The sequence below is a fragment of the Jaculus jaculus genome, chromosome 1 (genome assembly GCF_020740685.1).
Source record: "Jaculus jaculus isolate mJacJac1 chromosome 1, mJacJac1.mat.Y.cur, whole genome shotgun sequence".
Taxonomy (NCBI): domain Eukaryota; kingdom Metazoa; phylum Chordata; class Mammalia; order Rodentia; family Dipodidae; genus Jaculus; species Jaculus jaculus.
Window position 1 is genome coordinate 7793228 of NC_059102.1, and position 25383 is coordinate 7818610.

The 25383-nt window shown below is 52.2% G+C and overlaps 1 protein-coding gene across 2 annotated transcripts in view; it reads right to left on the reverse strand.

Annotated features, from left to right (window-relative positions):
• The window catches only part of Fank1 (fibronectin type III and ankyrin repeat domains 1), a 137245-nt gene that overhangs the window by 16130 nt on the left and 95732 nt on the right, over positions 1-25383 (reverse strand). For both annotated transcript variants that reach the window (XM_045149092.1, XM_045149087.1), the window contains exons 3-5: positions 9778-9902; positions 1236-1317; positions 254-328 (exon numbers count right to left, since the gene is read on the reverse strand). In XM_045149092.1, the coding sequence (XP_045005027.1) occupies positions 254-328; positions 1236-1317; positions 9778-9902 (282 nt within the window). The remainder of the gene's footprint in view (positions 1-253; positions 329-1235; positions 1318-9777; positions 9903-25383) is intronic.

Genomic DNA, 25383 nt, shown 5'->3' on the forward strand with positions numbered 1-25383 from the left:
ATCTCTCTGAGCCCAAGGTACATGCATAACTTAACTACTGAGCCATCTCCTCAGCCCAAGGTGCATAACTTTATGATAGAAGTGGCTGAATTTGGAAGCCATTATACTTATATAGGACAGTTTAGGAAAAAGAAAAGAAGTTGTCCCCCAACATCCCTAGAGCCAGATACCCTCCCAAAGCCTCCTTGAAGCCTTTGGTGAAGAGAAAATTTCTGCCACTCTGCCACTCTCTTAGAAATGAGATGCATCATACCTGGTGTATCCTTTCTGGGCAGCAACCATGAGAGCGGTAAATCCAAACTTGTTGGGAACGTCAACCTTGACGTGGCTTAGGGGAAAGAGAGAAAGGGATGAACAATCACAGCTCAGCCCCCTGGGGATGATGGTCCCATGTAGGGAAAAGGGTGCTAAAATGGCTCATTTTACAAAAAAAAAAAAAAAAATCCCATTGACCACTAATTTTTTTTTTTGTCTTAAAATGCCCCAATAGTTTTAAAGACTCACATTTTCAAGAAAAGGGCTATAATTTCACTTGAAAGAGGTACTCTTTCAACACAAAACCACTGTGCCCTCCCCTCAAGCCACCCGCGAGCAGTACAGCTCCTGCGTTAGCTGAGGGCAGGGCTTTCCTTGCAGACACGTGGCTCCCCGGGTAACGCAGACCCTCGTGGGGACGTGGGGTACCCTGGGCCCCCCCAGCCCCCTCCCACTCTGGAGCAGGGAAGGAAGCAAGTTAGCAAATGAGCTCGACTTTGTGGGAAACTTCTCCAGCTTACAGAGCTTCAATTCACAACTGCATGTCTTCTAAGACATGCAAAGCTCCTCGAAATGGAATCTAGGTGAGTGTCTGCGCATGGAGGGCAGCTTTGATCCCCACACGTGCAGCAGCCGTGCCCACCACGCTTCTCCAGATTCCAAAGCAGCTGATTTCCTAGTTTCACCAGGAATCACACATGGGCATGGTGGGGTAGAATGTGCCTAAATGCTAAGGCATATAAGTAATGGGCATCAATTGCTTCTGAGAATTAAGTATGATGCTCAGACACATAATTTCCTTTTCCAGTTCTCAGTAAATAAGTACAAATGGCAATATTTGCACAGGTCCTTAAGATCGCCTTGCATGACTACACTTTACAACCTGTCTCCTGAGGTCAAGGGGGAAGGAGTCAAAGGCATGGGGAAATTTCTAAGAAAACAAAATGAAGCAACATCAGGTGTTTCTAGAGTCCTCTCACCCTCCTTCAAGTATTTGAACAAGCAGGTCCTCATCGTTCACACTGACAGCTCGATGGAAGTGCTCGCTGCTGATGGGTTCTCCTGAAGGAATGAGATGGAAAGCAGTCAATCCAAGACAGAGCGAGAGACGCTCCAGCTGCCTTCCTCCCGTGGTCTTGAGCGCAAGTCCACGTTCACCTCCAGGAAGACGCGGGCTTGCCCTGCAAGGAGATCTGAAGTTTCCTCCTCCGCTGCTTTTACTGAAAAAGAGCTGGTTTGCACGTGTTAAGGGAACATTTGCACAGACCTAAAGGCTTGGGAAGTTATAAACTACTGCTTTGTGCGTGCTATTTTGATATCTTTCCAGTTTCATAAGGCTTAATGAATGCCACTTATAAACAAGGTAACCACAGCAGCTGTCACAGGGTGCTAATTTGATTCACCAAAGAGGGCCTAAGCTGCTGGGACAAGGGACATTGCCTTAGCATTTGAGACTGAGACTGTCAGTTCTTCCAGGAGTGTGATGTATATGCTGGCCTTGTCTCCCCTGAGTCTGTGGGGAGACAGGGCAGTGGGGAGCACACGAAAAAGTCTGTCAAGTAGAGAAAGAGTGAGCCAGCAAGCCTAAGAAACAGAAGACCAGCGGGGGATGGGAAAGGGGGTGTGGCCAACTTAGGGACCAACCACCAACTCTGAGCAGACCAGGAGAGCCCAGCTGGGGCAGAGTGGCGCCACAGGTGGAGGAAAGCAACTCATCTTCCAATCTTAGTCCATGGTTGTGTTCACGTCATCTTCCTCTCGAATTTCTTAAATGATCATGATTAAATGTAAAGGAAATATAACGGAAGCAGTCATTATAGCCCAACATGTCACACATGTTCTTATATACATACATACATACATGCATGCATACATACATGTCATGCGTGCACATACAAACCACATACAGCACCACTGCCACAGTGAGAGGAGGTGTGGCAGCTGTCTGTGATGTCCGGCCCAGCGCTCCCCTGGCCCAGTGCCCCCCCCCCCACCGCTCCCACACCCAGCCTCGCCCGGCTCGGCGCTCCCCGCCGTGCACAGCTGCGCGCAGACAGTGCCTCAGCTCACTGACCTGCACAGTCCCTCTGCACCAGCCCCCCTCCTTCTTCTAACACTATGGAGTTGGCTGGGCGCAGGGGCTCCCTGAGAAAATGAGCTACTCGCTGATTTACCTTTGCTGAGTCGCACCACCACGCCTTTTGGCCTGTTACTATATCACATTGTGAACAAAGTGCCCAGGGTCTGTCCATCACACAGCTCCGCATGCGGACTGCCTCCGGGGCCGCACCCCCTTCACCTCTCCTGCAGCCTGCCCTGCAGAAGTCCGTCCTATTCCTGATCTCTGTGATAACAAATCAACTCCCAAGCAGGGAGTGTCCCCCTTTGCTCCTGGAGTCCTCAGAAGGAGTCAGCCATGCAAAGTAACGTGGGCGGTGTAACACTGGGAGCAGCCTGCGTCAGATCGGCCCTTTCTCTTTTCAGGTAAAAAATTAATTTGTGTCAATGTAAAATTATTTTCAAACCATTTTGTCTGCTGGAGCTCACCAGTCTCTGGAAGACTTTTTTTTTTTTTTTTTGCCATGCTATACCTCCTTTTCATCACCCACACATATTCTTAAAGGCTTCATTCAAATGAAAATATCTCAATATCATGATCATCTATCAAAAGCCCTGTTGCAGTCAGGTTCACATTGCTGGCAGAAATCACACGACCAAGAGCAGCTTGTGGAGAAAAGGGTTTATTTTGGCTTACAAACTTGAGGGGAAGTTCCATGATGGCAGGGGAAAATGATGGCATGCAACCACTGACAAGGGGAAACTGGCTATAACTCCCACAAGCCCGCTGCCAACAATACACTGCCTCCAGGAGGCTTTAATTCCCAAATCTCCATCAGCTGGGAACCCAGCATTCAGAACACATGTTTATGGGGGACACCTGAATCAAACCACCACAGGCCCCCAGCTATCCTTCCAAGTGTCCTTCCAAGGGATGGCGTGCCCAGCCCGGAGGTTTTACTACAGGGATGGAGTGTGGGCCATTATTCTCTCAAAGACATCTGTCAATGTCTGGTGACCCTTTCTTTTTTTTTTTAAATTTTTTATTTATTTATTTGAGAGCGACAGACAGAGAGAGAAAGACAGATAGAGGGAGAGAGAGAGGATGGGCGCGCCAGGGCTTCCAGCCTCTGCAAACGAACTCCAGACGCGTGCGCCCCCTTGTGCATCTGGCTAACGTGGGACCTGGGGAACCGAGCCTCGAACCAGGGTCCTTAGGCTTCACAGGCAAGCACTTAACCGCTAAGCCATCTCTCCATCCCGACCCTTTCTTTTTACAACTGGGGATGAGGACACTACCGGCATCTAGTAGAGGAGGGTCAAGGATGCTGTTTAATGCCCCACAATCCACAGACAGCCTGCCACCAACCATGAATAACCCTGACCCAAAATGGGAGCAGTACCTCAGTTGAGGACTGCTGTGGTTCAATGCAGAATGCCCCACAGGCTCACGTGTTTGAACACTTGCTCTCTAACTGGCTTGGGAAATGAGTGGAGCCTTGCTAGAGGAAATGTATCGCTGGGGGATGGGCCTTGAGGTCTGATAGCCTGGCCCACCTTCCTAGACATCCTGCTTCCTACCTGCCAGTGTGGCCAGCTGAACTTCATGCTCCTGCTGCCATGCCACCCAGCCAATAAACTTGCCCTCAAAACTGTAAGGCAAGGGGTTGGGGATTTAGCTCAGTGGATGAGCGCTTGCCTAGCAAGCGCAAGGCCCTGGGTTCGGTCCTCAGCACCGAAAAAAAAAAAAAAAAAAAAGACAAAATCATAAAAAGACCAAAAAAAAAAAAACAAGGGAAAACTGTAAGGCAAAATAAACCCTTTCCTTCGTCTGGTATTGTTCACAGCAATGAGAACCATGTACAGAAGAACTCTGGGGCCACATTAAGGAGAACTTAAAATCATGTAGCATGAACTACCTACTCCACTCTTTAGTAGATGAACCATCACCATACACCAGCCCTTTCCCTCTTCCTCCTACAAAGAGGGCGAAGCAGCATGGTGGGAGAAGTCTCTATCATCTGCCAAAGAGCCCCATTTCTGTGACTCAAATATCAACTGCCACTAAAAGCCAGTCCTGTGGATGTGTAGAATTGAAGGAACCTCGTTCCTGACCTTGCAGCAGCTGTCACCACCTACACAAGACCTGCAAAATATCAGGCTCGTCAACATGTTGCCATACATGAAAGACAGGGGAGATAGCTCCATGGGTAAAGTGTGTGCTATGCAAGTGTGATAGCCTGTGTTTACATTCCCAGGACACACATGAAGTTGGACACAAGCCAGGTGTGGTGGCCCACACCTTTAATCCCAGCACTCAGGAGACAGAGGTAGGAGGATCGCCATGAGTTATAGGCCACCCTGAGACTACAGAGTGAATTCCAGGTCAACCTGGGCTAGAGTGAGACCCTACCTCAAAAAAACAAACAAACCACAAGAATAAAAGTTGGACACAGTAGCCTGAGTGTGTGTAATGCCAGCAGCACTAAGGCAAGACGGCAAGCGGAGACAGAAAATCCCCGGAAGCCCGTGGGCAGCTGGCTGGGCACATGCAGCAGCGCATAGCAGAAGACTTGCTTTCTGAGCCACGGCTGTGGGCGCATAGAGCTGCCCTGCGCTCCTGCCCTGGCTCACAGCTGTTCTCTCACCCAGCAACAAGTCAGTCAGCAAGCAGCGCCGCAGCCATGGCCTTTAAAGAAACCGGAAAGACACCCGCAACCTGAGGTGGCCATCCACAGAATCGGATCACCCTCACCAGCCGCAACGTGAAGTCCCTGGAGAAGGTGCACTGACTTGATCGACACCAAGGACAAACACCTCAAAGTGAAAGGACCAGTTCATGCCCACCCAGACACTGAGAATAATTACAAGGAAACACCTTGTGAAGGTTCCAAGATATGGGGTCGCTTCCAGATGAGAATCCACAGCGTCTCATTGATTCACACAGTCCTTCTGAGATTGTTAAGCAGATTACTTCCATCAGCATTAAGCCAGGAGTAAAGGTTGAAGTCACCTTTGCAGATGGTTAAGCTAATTATTTTAATAAACGACTTAAATCAGTTAAAAGAAGAAGAAGGAGAAGACTGTCAAACAAGGTGGAAGGTAGGGCCCCACACCTGAGGTTCTCTGACCTCCACGTGAGCACTGTGGCACACGCACGCCTGCTCTCTCACCTGCACACATGCACACATAAAGGTATTTTTTAAAGGCAGAAAGTGGCCAGGCATGGTGGAGTATGTCTTTAATCCTAGCAATGGGGAGGTTAGGGTAGGAGGATGGCCATGAGTTCAAGACCAGCCTGGACAACAGAGTGAGTTCCAGGTCAGCTTAGGCTAAAGGGAAACCCTGCCTCAAACATGAAAAGAGGAAAGCTATGGCCTGGTTCATCACCCCTGCTTGCTGAATTCCAGCAAAGGAAAGCAAAAGCCATGGGTGGAGTATGTGAGTCCCATCAACATTAGCTCAATGTGTCTCTCCCAAGACGACTCTCCCAGGAAGGCAAAATGGAACCGCGACTCTCCCCAGGAAAAGCTCCATTAACATGAATCTCACAGACAGGACAGAAATGAAAAGGCCCTTATTGGCCACACACAGTAGTTTCTTCTACTCCCACCATAGGCAGGAGTCACGAACAGCAGAGGAAATTCCAGGCTGAGTAAAATGTTCCGCTCCTCCCACCCAGAGCTCTTGCAGACTCCTTGGGGCTGGCCTTGGACCCATCAGGGAGCGGCCGCAGTTGAGCATCACACAGCAGACGCTGGAGGCCCCGACTGCAGTGCTTCCTCTGAGTCCGCGAACACCAAGCTGGGCACACTCCCCGTGTGCTCCAGAGTGCACATGGTGGGACCCCTGGAAAGGATGGGCAGAGTGGGCTTTGGGAAACCATCAGCCTCATGCCCTAGGAGGGTCATTGTGCTATAGATGCGCCTACAGATAATAAGGTGACGATACCTCCTTTGGTGGAATTTAGGTCTTTATTAGAAACAGTGAATAAATCATGAGCTCATTGGAGAAGATATTTGCCAATTAACAAGTAGCAGCTGTTTTTCTTTCTTTTTAAGGGCCCAGCTGATTAAAATTGCATGCCTCATTTAAGCAAAAGTCTTCCGTACTTTACCTGAGAAGGGAAAAAAGGGTTGAGCATCCTTTATTCAAATAAAGCACACACTTTTGTAATTCATTAAAACACTCTCCAATGGAATGCAAATTGCCAACCACAGAAGTGTTTTTTTCTTTACCTGCTCTGTAAGATGTGCTTATCTTTAATTCTTTGTTTAGCATTCCCTGCCTCCTTCAGAGATTATAAATTTAACAAAAACATAAAGAACAGTCTGCCAACAGAGCCAAAGGCCTGCCTCGCCCACAAGGAAAGTGCAGGGCCAACAGGGAAACAGTCGAGAACACCCACACAGCGTAAGCGTGCACACGCACACGCACACGCACATGCACACAGACACTCTTCACCAGCATGCTCCTCCCTCACCAGAGGTCTTAGCAGCTCTTCACAGCAGCCATGACAAAGGCCTGAGCCAGCCATCTGTGACTCTCTCACCTCTCCCAAGTCAGCTGGGCAAGAAGAAAGCACACCTGGCTGCAGGCTGGAACCTTGTCAGCTGATCAGCAGGGTGAGGCTGACTGCCTTCCTACAGAGCTCACATGGACTCTAACCAGAAGGTCCAGCAGTGCCCCTCTGGGCACTAATATGCTATTCATGGGACATTGATGACCACCACAGGCCCATCATAGCTCTGTGCACCATTTCTAGCAGGTTCAGGTAGACTCATCCTGGCTGATGGGAAATAATAGATCTATCCTCCAACAAGCAAGAAGTGAGGCTAGAAAACTAGTGTTTCTCTTCATACTCCTAACTTTGCTACTGAGACTTAATTTATCATCCATCCACCCACTTATCCATCCATCCACCTACCCGCCCACCCAGCCAGCCATCTATCCATCCATCTATCCATCCATCCATCCACCCACCCAATCCATCCATCCATCCATCTATCCATCCACCCAGCCAGCCAGCCATCTATCCATCCATCCATCCATCCATCCACCCAGCCAGCCAGCCAGCCAGCCAGCCATCTATCCATCGACCTAGGATGTTCTATATTCATGAGGTAGCTAACCCAATGTTCCACCCTTCCTGAGTTCACAACATGGGCAGGAGTCAAAAAGGCAGACAACTGTGCAAAATAAGATGGAAGAAGGGAGGCTGGAAGGGGAAGTCCCTGCAGAGCTGGCGTGTGCACAGGGAGAGGGAAGGAGCTGCACAAAGCATCAGCCCTGAGCCAACTCTGCTCAAAAACAGCTCCAGGGAGGTGGGGCAGAAGTAAGAAGTGAGAAGGGAGCCAGGGATCTGGGGGTGGCTGGGCAACAGGAGGTCAGGAGGAAGCAGAGGGGCCGCCTGGGAGACCATGGTGGCCCAGTGACCCCTGGATAGTTTTCTCAGACCGCAGGCTCTGGGCTCACATTGTTCCTGCCACTGCCCCCTGCCCTTGCCTTCCTTCTGAGCAGAGAGCCCTCTGTTCTGTTGCTCTGCCTTCTTTCCTCCCTCTGTCCAGACTCCAGGGACCAGATGCCAAAACAAAGCAAAGCTTTTGGCAACACCAGGTTAAAGTACAGGCCCTTCTACCTGTCCTGCAGCTTCGTATTGACTGCTAGTCTCCTCTGAAACTGCCCCACTTCACGCCAGCTAAGCATCCTTTGGGAGTGTACATGGAGTCTGTCCTCCTTGGCCTTAACCCTGCTAAGGGTCTGCTCAGTACAGCTGGTCCCTTTCCTTCCATGCCGCATTTGCAACTGAAGAGATAATGTGACAATGCAGAACTGAGCTGTCTGTGGTCCACTCAGAACCTAAAGAATAGCAGAGAAAAAGCCACAGCACCATGTAGGGTAACACTGATAAATAAGTTACTCAGAAAAAGTGAAAGGGCTGGAAGATAGCTTAGCAGTTGAGGTATTTGCCTGCAAAGCCAAAGGTTCGATTCCCCAGAACCCACATAAGCCAGATGCACAAGGAGGTGCATGCATCTGGAGTTGGTTTGCAGTGGCTGGAGGCTCTAGCGTGTCCATTCTCTCTCTACCTCTTTATCTCTCTTTCTCAAATAAATACATAAAAATAAAGTTTTTTTTTAAACTGAGGAGGGTCAGGTAGTTTTTTTAGGCAGTTAAGGTGACTGGGCCCCTGAAAGTAAGAAGCAGGAAAGTCTTTGGGCCTATGCAAGCAGTCTCCACTTTGCGAGAGACCAAAGTCTGATCTGACTTCTTACCTCTTACCTACATCTGTTTTTACACAATGTGGGCTCCTCCTGGAGAAGTCTCTCCTAGGATTTAAGTCTAACCCTAACATTGTGGTTGGTCAAATTCAACCCCCAGAACTTGGCATCATGGCTAGCCTCTTGCTGAGACAGCCCCTAGCCCAAACCAACTGGCTGTCCCTCTGGCTCACCTGAGCCAGAAGGTAGGGCTCACCACCCATAATAGGTTTGCAGGGGGTGGGAGGGCAAGGTCTCTGTGCTGACCTTCTCTTGAACCTCCAACTTCTCATGAGTGTCTCCTCAACTTGAGGGGAGAGCCCCCTAGCCCCTACCTTCCACGTGGGCTCTTTCTTCACATGACAAGAGCTCTTCATAGTTTCTTTTCTGGCCTCTCTATGGTTTTCCAGGCCCCACACGGGTTTGCAAGCCATATGAGTGTATTCATTCCTTCCTTGGTTCTGTACTTCCCTCCATAAGTTTAATAGTTATCCTTCTCCATTGTATTTAAGTCAATTCTTGGACTCAAATTAGATAAGAACCTAGGGTTTGGGACTCAAGGACTTTCCTGAATCCCTAGCACCTTGTTACACTTTCTTTTCTGCAACCACCCTCCAAATCTCACCTGCGTGAGTAGGCCACAAAGAATATGTCAGCCTGTAAGATAGTCCACCTCAAACAATCCTGGGCACACATCCTGAATGTTTTGAAATACTGGTTCACAGACTGGCTGTGGCAAGGCTGAAGTAGTCAGTGGCAGTGTGGCCACCCCTCTGAGGGGTCAGCCCTCCCTCCCTGTGGCTGGGAGCAGCACTTTCCACAATGTTTTTTCCACCCTCAGCACCCAGGAACCAGCGGTCTGTAGCTAGTGAAGACATACACTGAGGACGCATGCAGAGTAGACAGCCTCGCTAGGGAGGCAGCACTGCTCCACCTTCCAGAGAAAGGGCACTCTACCTCCATGCCAATTATTCAACAACAGGACCCTCTTAGAACCAAGTGCATTCCCAATTTGAGAAAACAACTGACCTTTCCTGCCCTGTTGTCAATAGACCCAGGCAACAAACACCGCTGCCACAGTGCTTACAAACAGAACCCCTTCTGCTTCTGGTAAGGTCAAGGAAAAGGGAAGACATGTTTACCCCTAACTGCCTGCCTTGGCCACGCCTCTAGAGAAGTGAACACAGGGCATTCATGTACTCACTGGTGGTGGCCACTGAGACGACCGGGCTGTATTCAAATTCTCCAGACGGGCTGGTGACCTTCAGTCGAAATCTGTACAGTGTTCTGGGCTCCAGACCTTCAACCACGTGCTTTGTTGCATATCCCCTACAAGGCAGGGGACAGACATACAGATATGCCAGGTCACTTTATCAGCATTCTGTCATAGCAGTTGACAAGTGGAAGCTATTTTTGAATACTACCTCCAGTATAGATCTGATCTCACTTTAATGAATTCCTTAAGAAAAGAAAAAGAATAGGTCAAGCCTCTACCTTTTCAAGACACGTGCCCTCTCTCCTACATGGCTCTTCAGAGTCTAGTGACTATCTGGCATGTGAGTTTATACTTCAGAGAAATAATTAATGTTAATACATGGCATTTATCCTCAGATGCCAAAGTTTCACATTTGGAAGATAACTGTGCGTGTATGGGAGTGTAAAGTGCTATCTCTGAGTGGGTGGGTGAGCCTGTCTAATGGACAGCTACATGCTATTAAAGTAAAAGGCTGTAGGAAAAGGACCTGAAGACATCAATGAATGATGGCTCAGAAGCAGCTTACAGGAAGTCAAGACAACACATTAAAAACTTACTCCAGGGCTGGAAAGATGGCTTAGTGGTTAAGTCCCTTGCCTGTGAAACCTAGGACCCATGTTCTACTCTCCAGAGCTCACATAAGCCAGACGCACAAGATGATCCAAGCATGTCAGGTTACACATGCACACAAGATGGTGTGTGCGCCTGGAGTTCGACTGGGATGGCTAGAGGCCCTGGCACACCAATTTTCTCTGTCCTTTGTCTCTTGCTCACTCTGTTGCTCTCATTAAAAAAAAAAAAAAAAATACAGGGCTGGAGAGATGGCTTAGCAGTTAAGGTGTTTTGCCTGCTAAGCCAAAGGACCTCAGTTTGATTCCCCAGGACCCATGTAAGCCAGATGCACAAGGGGGCACATGTGTCTGGAGTTCATTTGCAGTGGTTGGAATGGCACGCTCATTCTCTCTCTCCCTCTCTCTGTCTTTTTCTCTCTCTCTCAAATAAATAAATAAAAATAAAGTTTAAAAACAAAACTTAAAAAAATACAGACAAAAAAATTAGCCAGGCATGGTGATTCACGCCTTTAATCCCAGCACTCAGGAGACAGAAGTAGAATTACCGTGAGTTTGAGGCCACCCTGAAACTACATAGTGAATTCCAGGTCAGCCTGAGTTAGAGTGAGATCCTACCTCAGGGGTTAAAAAAAAAAAAAAGACCCTAACAATACCAGTATTGACACAGGTAAGCTCCCCCAGGAGGCCTGGGAGGCGATAGGCATTGAATGGCTGTGGAGTAGTTCTATGACTATGTGACTATGTGACTGAAAGTTCCTAGTGGAAATCCATGTGCCTCCCGGGGAAGGACACTGAGATTGCAGAATGAGCACCAGGAAATGCAGGGAGGTAGCCACCCTGCTGGTCTACCTGTTCCAAAGGTGATGGGAGCCACCGCCAGGAGGAGGCACCAGGACCTGCTTCTGCCTGGGTCCACATTACACCCTAGGATGTCAAGCCTCCAAAGGAGACAGGGTTATATGGACTTCCTGATAGCACCCAACCTTCAGTTTCCCTTCACTGCCAAAATCCTTATGAAATCTGACTAGATTTCAGCTATCCTGTGAAAACCTGTGTCTGAACCTTTTCTTTCCTCCTGTTTCAAAGACTTGACTTTGATGAGAGGACATCTAGCGTTTCCCGCTTTCTTCTCCCCACTTCACTCCAGCCCTTGTTCTCCTCCCTTTGGAGTACTCCCCGCAGTTCCTGGCATGCCAGGCTTACCATTGTTCACTCCAATTTTTTTATCTCTAATTTTTCTCTCATTCTCAGCAGATCTTCCACAGTGATCAAAACCACACATTGAGATTCACAAGATAACTTCTCAAGGATGTTTATATGCAGCCTAAATATTTATACACCAGTTATTCCCCACAACTCCAACATCCCCAGTGTCCTTTTCTTACAAGGTGCCAGGCCAGCCTTAAACCAGTTCAGGGGCTAATATCAACCTCCAACACCATCCCTGCGAATGGAGTAGTGAGAAGAAAAGCAGGCTGAGACAGGAAGGGACAGCAAGATCAGGCAGAAGGAGTAACGGAGGGATGGCAGGGTCAGGCAACGAGGACAGGGCAGGAGTCACCATTGTGACTGACAGACGCTTGCTATAAAACTTCCTCAGATCTGAGAAGATGTCAGGCTGGCACCTTAGCCATTAACCAAACAGCTTCACCTGTTCATCCCCAGAGCCAGCTGCAAAAGCAGTCTCTCCCTGAGGAAAGAGGCTTGGTACAAGAGGTGTGGCTATGGAACAGAGTCACCAATGGCTCCAGAAGAAGCAGTACTGCTCAGAGAGCCGAAGGCCTCCTGAGTGCCTCCTGAGGAACAGCCTGTCGGACCATTGTTCCTCTGCATGAGAGGAGAGTGGAGATTGGAAGGAGGAAGGTGCTAGAGAGTGCCCTGCAGGAAAGGTCTTTTTAGCATCCAGGATAAGGGACCTCCAGGACAGGAACATGGTGTCTGAGAAAAGGACATAGGCTCTAATTAGGACTTGCACAGAAGTCAGGGCCTATGCACCCAGACCAGAGGGAACCTAGCGCACAGAAGTCTGGCACCGTGTCAGCGAAGACACCTGAGCAAGCTCCAAAGACCCACAACGCCACCTCTGGAAAGTGTTCACGAAGACCTGCTCCTTCCTTACTTATGCAGACTGAAACTCCCAAGTGAAATAAAGTCCAAAACATGTGGCAATTCCTTCTTTGCACCACAAGTTACCTTGGGTACCAAAAATCAAGTTGCTTTCTCAGGTAGAACTCCAAGCTGGCATGTTAGGCCCCTTTGGCATGGGCCTCAGCTTGCCTGCTCTTTGCTGGCAGGTAGATCCAATCTATGCTTGAAGCATGGCTCCCTTCATAAAGAAGTCACCTGCTCTGGAGGACAAGTCCCTCTCATCCCTGCAAGGACAGGGAAGAGTCTAGTCCCACATCCTGGAATAGGAAGGAAGGTGGCAGGAGTGATGCTAGGTGGCTCTGGGCCTGAATGGTGGGAAGCTATAGCTTCGGTGTTGGTAACCCTGGAAGTGAGCCACCATGACATGTTAGTACAGCCACAGGAAAATGGAAGACAGTGGCGGAGAGAAAATGGTGGAGGCACTATCTCTATACCAGCCTCCACCCAGCAGAGGCACCAGGCATAAGTGAAGCGACTGGGAGCTGTGCCTGCAGAGCGGAGGCCAGCAGCCCATGCGCCCAGGCTACAGACTGACGGCTGGGAGCAGACACGTGCTTGCTTTCCCGTAAGCTGCTGAGAGTGGGTGGGTAGTTGTATAACAAAGTGATACTGAAGGCATTAAGAAAATATTTAAGAAAACAAGGAATTGGTGTGTGAGAGGAATATAAATATACTTGCCATAAGTGTAAAAGCTCTAAAATCAAGATAAATATTCAGAAATATCGCATGGATTAAAATTACAATATAAAAACTAAAGTATGTCAGTCTAGCACAAGTTGTTCTTACAAGTAACTGACTTTTGTTGTCAAGTGAGCACAGGTCATTCCTGTGGTTGGGCAGGGCTTATTCTCTAGGGATGTGTATTTGTCTATACACATAAACACACACATGTGCACATGTGGATGTAAACACACATACAATATCCTTTGACTATTTCCTTTCATTCATGCCACCTATCTAGTAAATATAATTCGCTACTACCCCCAACAAGCTAAACATTTTTACTAATATATACAATTTTTTTAAACATTATTTATTTTTATTTATTTATTTATTTGAGACAGCATGACAGAGAAAGAGGCAGACACACACAGAGAGAGAGAGAGAGAGAGAGGGAGAGAATGGGCACACCAGGGCCTCCAGTCACTGCAAACCAACTCCAGACACATGTACCACCTTGTGCATCTAGCTTATGTGGGTTCTGGGGAATTGAACCTTGGTCCTTAGGCTTCACATGCAAATGCTTTAACTACTAAGCCATCTCTCCAGCTCCACTAATAAGTTTTTAGCCTGTTTCTTCTTGTTGTTGTTGTTTAAGAACTGAAGTCTTACTATGTTGTACAGACTGATACCTAACCTCTAGGGTGAGGCAATCCTCCTGCCTCAGCCTTCCAAGCAAGTGGGACTACAGGCATGTACCAAATGCACTAGAAAATCTCTTAAATCTATCTTTAAAGCGCATCTTGTTTTTGAACAGTTCCCATACTCTTCTGCTGTCTCCCACCTCAGTTACTGCAAAAGCTTCTAATTAGCCCTCCCTGCCACTTGCTGCCTGGCCTCCCCACAGCCTCCCTTAAATCGACAGCCACAGTGGTCCCCAGAAACACAGGGGCTGCGTCTCCTTGGCTCAGTGGCCTCCTTTGGTTTCTCTCCTCTTTTGAGTAGAACCTAGTTCTCTCCACAACTCACAGGTCCAGATGGTTAGGTGACCTTGTTGACCTCACCCATTACACTCAGCCTGTTCACTTCACTCCTCCGTGTTCCTCAACATGGCAGGGGACTCCACATCATGGCTTTCCCACTTGGCATTGCCATGCCTGGGAAGTCCCTGCCCCCCCACCACATATCCCTTATCATTATCCCATTTCACTTGCTTGGAGTCTGACCTCATGAGTCTCCTCGGTCAGTGAAGGCTTCCTCACCTCCATCCCTGACCTCAGCTTCTCCTCTACTTTCTTCCTTGGTACCTACTACCCCCAAGAAGCTACACATTTTTACTAACATATCTTATTTATCATTTGTTTTCCTCACTATGAGGAATTTCCATCTGTTCCCACTGCCACGCCTCCATTATCTGGAACAGTCTTTGGTACATAATAGGCACTAGAAAATATGGACTGATGTCATGGATTAAAGAGAATATGGTCATCATTTATCACAGGAATTACGGGTGGAGAAGAGCAATGATAGGATGGCAAGAGGAGCTTCTTGCTGAGGTAGAATCTGAGAAGGGCAAGAGAAAGTATAGAGTGAGGGAGGACTTTTTTCCAAAGAAAGAGAATAAACACACATACAGAAAAGACCAACACATATTCAAAGCAATTTGATTAATTGAGGGTTTATGCTCAGAAATAAAAGACAAGAGAGTTAGGTTGTGGACAAGCTGCAAAGGGCAGAGAGTGTTGGTGTAAGGAGCCAGATCTTCATCTTCAAGTAGAGACCCACTGGAACTAATCCAACAAAAGAAATAAGAAAATGACCACACAGGAAAGGATGAAGGAACAAACCACCAGAAAGTGTCTGACAATGGAGAGTCTGGGACTCCTGCATGAACCAGTCAGAACATGGGTAGAATGCCTCGGCCTCCTGATGGGGTCAAAGGAGAACCCATCAAACCACACACTGACTGGCTCTGACCCAAGCCGGAGACCCTTCCACTGACTCAAGGTCTGGTGACAGACAGGGGCAAATCCTGCTGAGGAGGGGCAGGAAGAAGTGCCCAAGTCCATCAGCCCAGCGTCTTGTTCTCTAAATGTCCACTCTGTTACGGAAAGCCGTTTGCTAGTTTCTAGTGACAGCTGGAGAGTGCCATAAGGAAGCAAAAGAGGTCCGGATTACCACAGTCTAATTCTGCCACCTAGTGTTGAAGCGTGTGTGCATGACTCTGAGGGGACCAGCTGTCATCACAGCCCCTGGAGTAGCCTGCAGGAGGCCCAGTGCCAAGCAAGCAGGTATCAAGTGCCAAGCCATCATCCAAGACAGTTATGTGGTCTGACGGCCACCCAGTCTCGGGGGAGATGGTGACTGTTGCAGAAGCACCTAAGGTGGGGGACAGAGCATGTGACCGCAGCCTCTAAGTAAGGCGTCTGCTTGGCCACGTGGCAAGAGAAAACTGCCAAGAGGAAGTGAAAGAACACACCTAAGCCAGTCCTCATGCCCTAACCAAGCACAGCTTTGGGGATGGGGTGAGAAATTAAATCTTCTTCTTTCTCCATAAAATATCTGAAATATCGTAATTCATGATTTTGAAAGGAAACTCTTCACAGAGAAATACATGGCGTGATTAAAATGGGCAGGTTCCAGCATGATTTTCACATGGTAACAGCATTTTAGATGATGCCTTCTTGTTTGGATACACAGAAAAGTTTCCCAAATATCAGAGACATTGCCACCCAGGTAACAGCTAAGGTATAGGGGGCATTTGCATGTGTGTGTGTAACACATACACATATGAAGAGAGAAGGCCAACAAGAGGATAATGCTAAAAAGAGATCAGACAGGTAGCCAGGTAGACCACTAGGCCAGCCCACCTCCTCATATCAGAACATCAACACAGCGCCAGCTGGAGGAAGAGGCAGGCAAATGATCAACTTTCTGGCATTTAGGCTACCTCGGGGCAAGCAGGGTGGCTGTGATATGCTGTGCAGTACAGAGTGCCAAGACGCCATGGGAGGTCAAGAGGAGACACAGGCCCCTCGGATGAGAACAGGTGTGTTTAAGGTGAAGTGACAGTAGACCACAAATACTCTAATATTCTATACAACTGCATGTAAATCCATACTTACGACAAAGCAGAGAATTTAAATGAAAAATATTTGACTTGTTTCTGATATTCCCAAGTTACAGACATAGAGTGCTTTTTCAAGAAGCAAAGGTGCCAAAGAGAAGATGTCAGTCAGAAGTGACATGATGCAAATAAATACCCGCATCAGAGCTCCGAGGAGGCAGTACCTGTAAAAGGATCTACGACACAGGGTTGAGGTATAGTGAGGTCTGAGGGAAGTGGAAGGATAGTGAGGTCTGAGGGAGGTGGAAGGATGGTGAGGTTTGTGGGAAGAGGAAGGATGGTGAGGTCTGAGGGAGGTGAAAGGATGGTGAGGTCTGTGGGAGGTGGACGGATGGTGAGGTCTGTGGGAGGTGGAAGGATGGTGAGGTCTGAGGGAGGTGGAAGGATGGTGAGGTGTGAGGGAGGTGGAAGAATGGTGAGGTGTGAGGGAGGTGGAAGGATGGTGAGGTCTGTGGGAGGTGGACGGATGGTGAGGTCTGTGGGAGGTGGAAGGATGGTGAGGTCTGTGGGAGGTGGAAGGATGGTGAGGTCTGTGGGAGGTGGAAGGATGGTGAGGTCTGTGGGAAGTAGAAGGATGGTGAGGTCTGTGGGAGGTGGAAGGATGGTGAGGTCTGTGGGAGGTGGAAGGATGGTGAGGTCTGTGGGAGGTGGAAGGATGATGAGGTCTGTGGGAAGAGGAAGGATGGTGAGGTCTGTGGGAAGTGGACGGATGGTGAGGTCTGTGGGAGGTGGACGGATGGTGAGGTCTGTGGGAGGTGGAAGGATGGTGAGGTCTGTGGGAGGTGGAAGGATGGTGAGGTCTGTGGGAGGTGGACGGATGGTGAGGTCTGTGGGAGGTGGACGGATGGTGAGGTCTGTGGGAGGTGGAGGGATGGTGAGGTCTGTGGGAGGTGGAGGGATGGTGAGGTCTGTGGGAGGTGGACGGATGGTGAGGTCTGTGGGAGGTGGACGGATGGTGAGGTCTGTGGGAGGTGGAAGGATGGTGAGGTCTGTGGGAGGTGGACGGATGGTGAGGTCTGTGAGAGGTGGAAGGATGGTGAGGTCTGTGGGAAGAGGAAGGATGGTGAGGTCTGTGGGAAGTGGACGGATGGTGAGGTCTGTGGGAGGTGGACGGATGGTGAGGTCTGTGGGAGGTGGAAGGATGGTGAGGTCTGTGGGAAGAGGAAGGATGGTGAGGTCTGTGGGAAGTGGACGGATGGTGAGGTCTGTGGGAGGTGGACGGATGGTGAGGTCTGTGGGAGGTGGACGGATGGTGAGGTCTGTGGGAGGTGGAAGGATGGTGAGGTCTGTGGGAGGTGGAAGGATGGTGAGGTCTGAGGGAGGTGGACGGATGGTGAGGTCTGTGGGAAGTGGAAGGATGGTGAGGTCTGTGGGAAGTGGACGGATGGTGAGGTCTGTGGGAGGTGGAAGGATGGTGAGGTCTGTGGGAGGTGGACGGATGGTGAGGTCTGTGGGAGGTGGAAGGATGGTGAGGTCTGTGGGAGGTGGAAGGATGGTGAGGTCTTGGGAGGTGGAAGGATGGTGAGGTCTGTGGGAGGTGGACGGATGGTGAGGTCTGTGGGAGGTGGACGGATGGTGAGGTCTGTGGGAGGTGGAAGGATGGTGAGGTCTGTGGGAGGTGGAAGGATGGTGAGGTCTGTGGGAGGTGGACGGATGGTGAGGTCTAGGGAGGTGGAAGGATGGTGAGGTCTGATGGAGGTGGAAGGATGGTGAGGTCTGTGGGAGGTGGAAGGATGGTGAGGTCTTGGGAGGTGGAAGGATGGTGAGGTCTGATGGAGGTGGAAGGATGGTGAGGTCTGTGGGAGGTGGAAGGATGGTGAGGTCTGTGGGAGGTGGAAGGATGGTGAGGTCTGTGGGAGGTGGACGGATGGTGAGGTCTGTGGGAGGTGGAAGGATGGTGAGGTCTGTGGGAGGTGGACGGATGGTGAGGTCTTGGGAGGTGGAAGGATGGTGAGGTCTGATGGAGGTGGAAGGATGGTGAGGTCTGTGGGAGGTGGAAGGATGGTGAGGTCTTGGGAGGTGGAAGGATGGTGAGGTCTGTGGGAGGTGGAAGGATGGTGAGGTCTGTGGGAGGTGGAAGGATGGTGAGGTCTTGGGAGGTGGAAGGATGGTGAGGTCTGTGGGAGGTGGAAGGATGGTGAGGTCTTGGGAGGTGGAAGGATGGTGAGGTCTGTGGGAGGTGGAGGGATGGTGAGGTCTGTGGGAGGTGGAAGGATGGTGAGGTCTGTGGGAGGTGGACGGATGGTGAGGTCTGTGGGAGGTGGACGGATGGTGAGGTCTGTGGGAGGTGGACGGATGGTGAGGTCTGTGGGAGGTGGACGGATGGTGAGGTCTGTGGGAAGAGGAAGGATGGTGAGGTCTGTGGGAAGTGGACGGATGGTGAGGTCTGTGGGAGGTGGACGGATGGTGAGGTCTGTGGGGAGGTGGAAGGATGGTGAGGTCTGTGGGAGGTGGAAGGATGGTGAGGTCTGTGGGAGGTGGAAGGATGGTGAGGTCTGTGGGAGGTGGAAGGATGGTGAGGTCTGTGGGAGGTGGAAGGATGGTGAGGTCTGTGGGAAGAGGAAGGATGGTGAGGTCTGTGGGAAGTGGACGGATGGTGAGGTCTGTGGGAGGTGGACGGATGGTGAGGTCTGTGGGGAGGTGGAAGGATGGTGAGGTCTGTGGGAGGTGGAAGGATGGTGAGGTCTTGGGAGGTGGAAGGATGGTGAGGTCTGTGGGAGGTGGAGGGATGGTGAGGTCTGTGGGAGGTGGAAGGATGGTGAGGTCTGTGGGAGGTGGACGGATGGTGAGGTCTGTGGGAGGTGGACGGATGGTGAGGTCTGTGGGAGGTGGAAGGATGGTGAGGTCTGTGGGAGGTGGACGGATGGTGAGGTCTGTGGGAGGTGGAAGGATGGTGAGGTCTGTGGGAAGAGGAAGGATGGTGAGGTCTGTGGGAAGTGGACGGATGGTGAGGTCTGTGGGAGGTGGACGGATGGTGAGGTCTGTGGGGAGGTGGAAGGATGGTGAGGTCTGTGGGAGGTGGAAGGATGGTGAGGTCTGTGGGAGGTGGAAGGATGGTGAGGTCTGTGGGAGGTGGAAGGATGGTGAGGTCTGTGGGAGGTGGAAGGATGGTGAGGTCTGTGGGAAGAGGAAGGATGGTGAGGTCTGTGGGAAGTGGACGGATGGTGAGGTCTGTGGGAGGTGGACGGATGGTGAGGTCTGTGGGGAGGTGGAAGGATGGTGAGGTCTGTGGGAGGTGGACGGATGGTGAGGTCTGTGGGAGGTGGAAGGATGGTGAGGTCTGTGGGAAGAGGAAGGATGGTGAGGTCTGTGGGAAGTGGACGGATGGTGAGGTCTGTGGGAGGTGGACGGATGGTGAGGTCTGTGGGGAGGTGGAAGGATGGTGAGGTCTGTGGGAGGTGGAAGGATGGTGAGGTCTGTGGGAGGTGGAAGGATGGTGAGGTCTGTGAGAGGTGGAAGGATGGTGAGGTCTGTGGGAGGTGGAAGGATGGTGAGGTCTGTGGGAAGAGGAATGATGGTGAGGTCTGTGGGAAGTGGACGGATGGTGAGGTCTGTGGGAGGTGGACGGATGGTGAGGTCTGTGGGAGGTGGAAGGATGGTGAGGTCTGAGGGAGGTGGACGGATGGTGAGGTCTGTGGGAAGTGGAAGGATGGTGAGGTCTGTGGGAAGTGGACGGATGGTGAGGTCTGTGGGAGGTGGAAGGATGGTGAGGTCTGTGGGAGGTGGACGGATGGTGAGGTCTGTGGGAGGTGGAAGGATGGTGAGGTCTGTGGGAGGTGGAAGGATGGTGAGGTCTTGGGAGGTGGAAGGATGGTCAGGTCTGTGGGAGGTGGAAAGATGGTGAGGTCTGTGGGAGGTGGACGGATGGTGAGGTCTGTGGGAGGTGGAAGGATGGTGAGGTCTGTGGGAGGTGGAAGGATGGTGAGGTCTGTGGGAGGTGGACGGATGGTGAGGTCTTGGGAGGTGGAAGGATGGTGAGGTCTGATGGAGGTGGAAGGATGGTGAGGTCTGTGGGAGGTGGAAGGATGGTGAGGTCTTGGGAGGTGGAAGGATGGTGAGGTCTGATGGAGGTGGAAGGATGGTGAGGTCTGTGGGAGGTGGAAGGATGGTGAGGTCTGTGGGAGGTGGAAGGATGGTGAGGTCTGTGGGAAGTGGACGGATGGTGAGGTCTGTGGGAGGTGGAAGGATGGTGAGGTCTGTGGGAGGTGGACGGATGGTGAGGTCTTGGGAGGTGGAAGGATGGTGAGGTCTGATGGAGGTGGAAGGATGGTGAGGTCTGTGGGAGGTGGAAGGATGGTGAGGTCTTGGGAGGTGGAAGGATGGTGAGGTCTGATGGAGGTGGAAGGATGGTGAGGTCTGTGGGAGGTGGAAGGATGGTGAGGTCTGTGGGAGGTGGAAGGATGGTGAGGTCTTGGGAGGTGGAAGGATGGTGAGGTCTGTGGGAGGTGGAAGGATGGTGAGGTCTTGGGAGGTGGAAGGATGGTGAGGTCTGTGGGAGGTGGAAGGATGGTGAGGTCTGTGGGAGGTGGAAGGATGGTGAGGTCTGTGGGAGGTGGAAGGATGGTGAGGTCTGTGGGAGGTGGAAGGATGGTGAGGTCTGTGGGAGGTGGAAGGATGGTGAGGTCTTGGGAGGTGGAAGGATGGTGAGGTCTGTGGTGAGAGGAAGGATGGTGAGGTCTGTGGGAGGTGGAAGGATGGTGAGGTCTGTGGGAGGTGGACGGATGGTGAGGTCTGTGGTGAGAGGAAGGATGGTGAGGTCTGTGGGAGGTGGAAGGATGGTGAGGTCTGTGGGAGGTGGACGGATGGTGAGGTATGAGGGAGGTGGAAGGATGGTGAGGTCTGTGGGAGGTGGAAGGATGGTGAGGTCTGTGGGAGGTGGAAGGATGGTGAGGTCTGTGGGAGGTGGACGGATGGTGAGGTCTGTGGGAGGTGGAAGGATGGTGAGGTCTGAGGGAGGTGGAAGGATGGTGAGGTCTGTGGGAGGTGGAAGGATGGTGAGGTCTGTGGGAGGTGGAAGGATGGTGAGGTCTGTGGGAGGTGGAAGGATGGTGAGGTCTGTGGGGAGGTGGAAGGATGGTGAGGTCTGTGGGAGGTGGAAGGATGGTGAGGTCTGTGGGAGGTGGAAGGATGGTGAGGTCTTGGGAGGTGGAAGGATGGTGAGGTCTGTGGGGAGGTGGACGGATGGTGAGGTCTGTGGGAAGAGCAAGGATGGTGAGGTCTGTGGGAAGAGGAGGGATGGTGTGGTCTGTGGGAGGTGGACGGATGGTGAGGTCTGTGGGAGGTGGAAGGATGGTGAGGTCTGTGGGAGGTGGAAGGATGGTGAGGTCTGTGGGAGGTGGACGGATGGTGAGGTCTGTGGGAGGTGGAAGGATGGTGAGGTCTGTGGGAGGTGGAAGGATGGTGAGGTCTGTGGGAGGTGGAAGGATGGTGAGGTCTGTGGGAGGTGGAAGGATGGTGAGGTCTGTGGGAGGTGGACGGATGGTGAGGTCTGTGGGAGGTGGAAGGATGGTGAGGTCTGAGGGAGGTGGAAGGATGGTGAGGTCTGTGGGAGGTGGAAGGATGGTGAGGTCTGTGGGAGGTGGAAGGATGGTGAGGTCTGTGGGGAGGTGGAAGGATGGTGAGGTCTGTGGGAGGTGGAAGGATGGTGAGGTCTGTGGGAGGTGGAAGGATGGTGAGGTCTTGGGAGGTGGAAGGATGGTGAGGTCTGTGGGGAGGTGGACGGATGGTGAGGTCTGTGGGAAGAGGAAGGATGGTGAGGTCTGTGGGAAGAGGAGGGATGGTGTGGTCTGTGGGAGGTGGACGGATGGTGAGGTCTGTGGGAGGTGGAAGGATGGTGAGGTCTGTGGGAGGTGGACGGATGGTGAGGTCTGTGGGAGGTGGACGGATGGTGAGGTCTGTGGGAGGTGGAAGGATGGTGAGGTCTGTGGGAGGTGGAAGGATGGTGAGGTCTGTGGGAGGTGGAAGGATGGTGAGGTCTGTGGGAGGTGGAAGGATGGTGAGGTCTGTGGGAGGTGGACGGATGGTGAGGTCTGTGGGAGGTGGACGGATGGTGAGGTCTGTGGGAGGTGGAAGGATGGTGAGGTCTGTGGGAGGTGGAAGGATGGTGAGGTCTGTGGGAGGTGGAAGGATGGTGAGGTCTGTGGGAGGTGGAGGGATGGTGAGGTCTGTGGGAGGTGGAGGGATGGTGAGGTCTGTGGGAGGTGGAGGGATGGTGAGGTCTGTGGGAGGTGGAGGGATGGTGAGGTCTGTGGGAGGTGGAGGGATGGTGAGGTCTGTGGGAGGTGGAGGGATGGTGAGGTCTGTGGGAGGTGGACGGATGGTGAGGTCTGTGGGAGGTGGACGGATGTTGAGGTCTGTGGGAGGTGGACGGATGTTGAGGTCTGTGGGAGGTGGAAGGATGTTGAGGTCTGTGGGGAGGTGGAAGGATGGTGAGGTCTGTGGGAGGTGGAAGGATGGTGAGGTCTGTGGGAGGTGGACGGATGGTGAGGTCTGTGGGAGGTGGACGGATGGTGAGGTCTGTGGGAGGTGGACGGATGGTGAGGTCTGTGGGAGGTGGACGGATGGTGAGGTCTGTGGGAGGTGGACGGATGGTGAGGTCTGTGGGAGGTGGAAGGATGGTGAGGTCTGTGGGAGGTGGAAGGATGGTGAGGTCTGTGGGAGGTGGAAGGATGGTGAGGTCTGTGGGAGGTGGAAGGATGGTGAGGTGTGAGGGAGGTGGAAGGATGGTGAGGTGTGAGGGAGGTGGAAGGATGGTGAGGTCTGTGGGAGGTGGAAGGATGGTGAGGTCTGTAGAAGGTGGACGGATGGTGAGGTCTGTGGGAGGTGGAAGGATGGTGAGGTCTGTGGGAGGTGGAAGGATGGTGAGGTCTGTGGGAGGTGGAAGGATGGTGAGGTCTGTGGGAGGTGGAAGGATGGTGAGGTCTGTGGGAGGTGGAAGGATGGTGAGGTCTGTGGGAGGTGGAAGGATGGTGAGGTCTGTGGGAGGTGGAAGGATGGTGAGGTCTGTGGGAAGAGGAAGGATGGTGAGGTCTGTGGGAAGTGGACGGATGGTGAGGTCTGTGGGAGTTGGACGGATGGTGAGGTCTGTGGGAGGTGGAAGGATGGTGAGGTCTGTGGGAGGTGGACGGATGGTGAGGTCTGTGGGAGGTGGACGGATGGTGAGGTCTGTGGGAGGTGGAGGGATGGTGAGGTCTGTGGGAGGTGGAGGGATGGTGAGGTCTGTGGGAGGTGGAGGGATGGTGAGGTCTGTGGGAGGTGGACGGATGGTGAGGTCTGTGGGAGGTGGACGGATGGTGAGGTCTGTGGGAGGTGGAAGGATGGTGAGGTCTGTGGGAGGTGGACGGATGGTGAGGTCTGTGAGAGGTGGAAGGATGGTGAGGTCTGTGGGAAGAGGAAGGATGGTGAGGTCTGTGGGAAGTGGACGGATGGTGAGGTCTGTGGGAGGTGGACGGATGGTGAGGTCTGTGGGAGGTGGAAGGATGGTGAGGTCTGTGGGAAGAGGAAGGATGGTGAGGTCTGTGGGAAGTGGACGGATGGTGAGGTCTGTGGGAGGTGGACGGATGGTGAGGTCTGTGGGAGGTGGAAGGATGGTGAGGTCTGAGGGAGGTGGACGGATGGTGAGGTCTGTGGGAGGTGGACGGATGGTGAGGTCTGTGGGAGGTGGAAGGATGGTGAGGTCTTGGGAGGTGGAAGGATGGTGAGGTCTGTGGGAGGTGGAAGGATGGTGAGGTCTGTGGGAGGTGGACGGATGGTGAGGTCTGTGGGAGGTGGAAGGATGGTGAGGTCTGTGGGAGGTGGACGGATGGTGAGGTCTGTGGGAGGTGGACGGATGGTGAGGTCTAGGGAGGTGGAAGGATGGTGAGGTCTGAGGGAGGTGGAAGGATGGTGAGGTCTGTGGGAGGTGGAAGGATGGTGAGGTCTTGGGAGGTGGAAGGATGGTGAGGTCTGATGGAGGTGGAAGGATGGTGAGGTCTGTGGGAGGTGGAAGGATGGTGAGGTCTGTGGGAGGTGGACGGATGGTGAGGTCTGTGGGAAGTGGACGGATGGTGAGGTCTGTGGGAGGTGGAAGGATGGTGAGGTCTGTGGGAGGTGGACGGATGGTGAGGTCTTGGGAGGTGGAAGGATGGTGAGGTCTGATGGAGGTGGAAGGATGGTGAGGTCTGTGGGAGGTGGAAGGATGGTGAGGTCTTGGGAGGTGGAAGGATGGTGAGGTCTGATGGAGGTGGAAGGATGGTGAGGTCTGTGGGAGGTGGAAGGATGGTGAGGTCTGTGGGAGGTGGAAGGATGGTGAGGTCTTGGGAGGTGGAAGGATGGTGAGGTCTGTGGGAGGTGGAAGGATGGTGAGGTCTTGGGAGGTGGAAGGATGGTGAGGTCTGTGGGAGGTGGAGGGATGGTGAGGTCTGTGGGAGGTGGACGGATGGTGAGGTCTGTGGGAGGTGGACGGATGGTGAGGTCTGTGGGAGGTGGACGGATGGTGAGGTCTGTGGGAGGTGGACGGATGGTGAGGTCTGTGGGAGGTGGACGGATGGTGAGGTCTGTGGGAAGAGGAAGGATGGTGAGGTCTGTGGGAAGTGGACGGATGGTGAGGTCTGTGGGAGGTGGACGGATGGTGAGGTCTGTGGGGAGGTGGAAGGATGGTGAGGTCTGTGGGAGGTGGAAGGATGGTGAGGTCTGTGGGAGGTGGAAGGATGGTGAGGTCTGTGGGAGGTGGAAGGATGGTGAGGTCTGTGGGAGGTGGAAGGATGGTGAGGTCTGTGGGAAGAGGAAGGATGGTGAGGTCTGTGGGAGGTGGACGGATGGTGAGGTCTGTGGGAGGTGGTCGGATGGTGAGGTCTGTGGGGAGGTGGAAGGATGGTGAGGTCTGTGGGAGGTGGAAGGATGGTGAGGTCTTGGGAGGTGGAAGGATGGTGAGGTCTGTGGGAGGTGGAGGGATGGTGAGGTCTGTGGGAGGTGGACGGATGGTGAGGTCTGTGGGAGGTGGACGGATGGTGAGGTCTGTGGGAGGTGGACGGATGGTGAGGTCTGTGGGAGGTGGAAGGATGGTGAGGT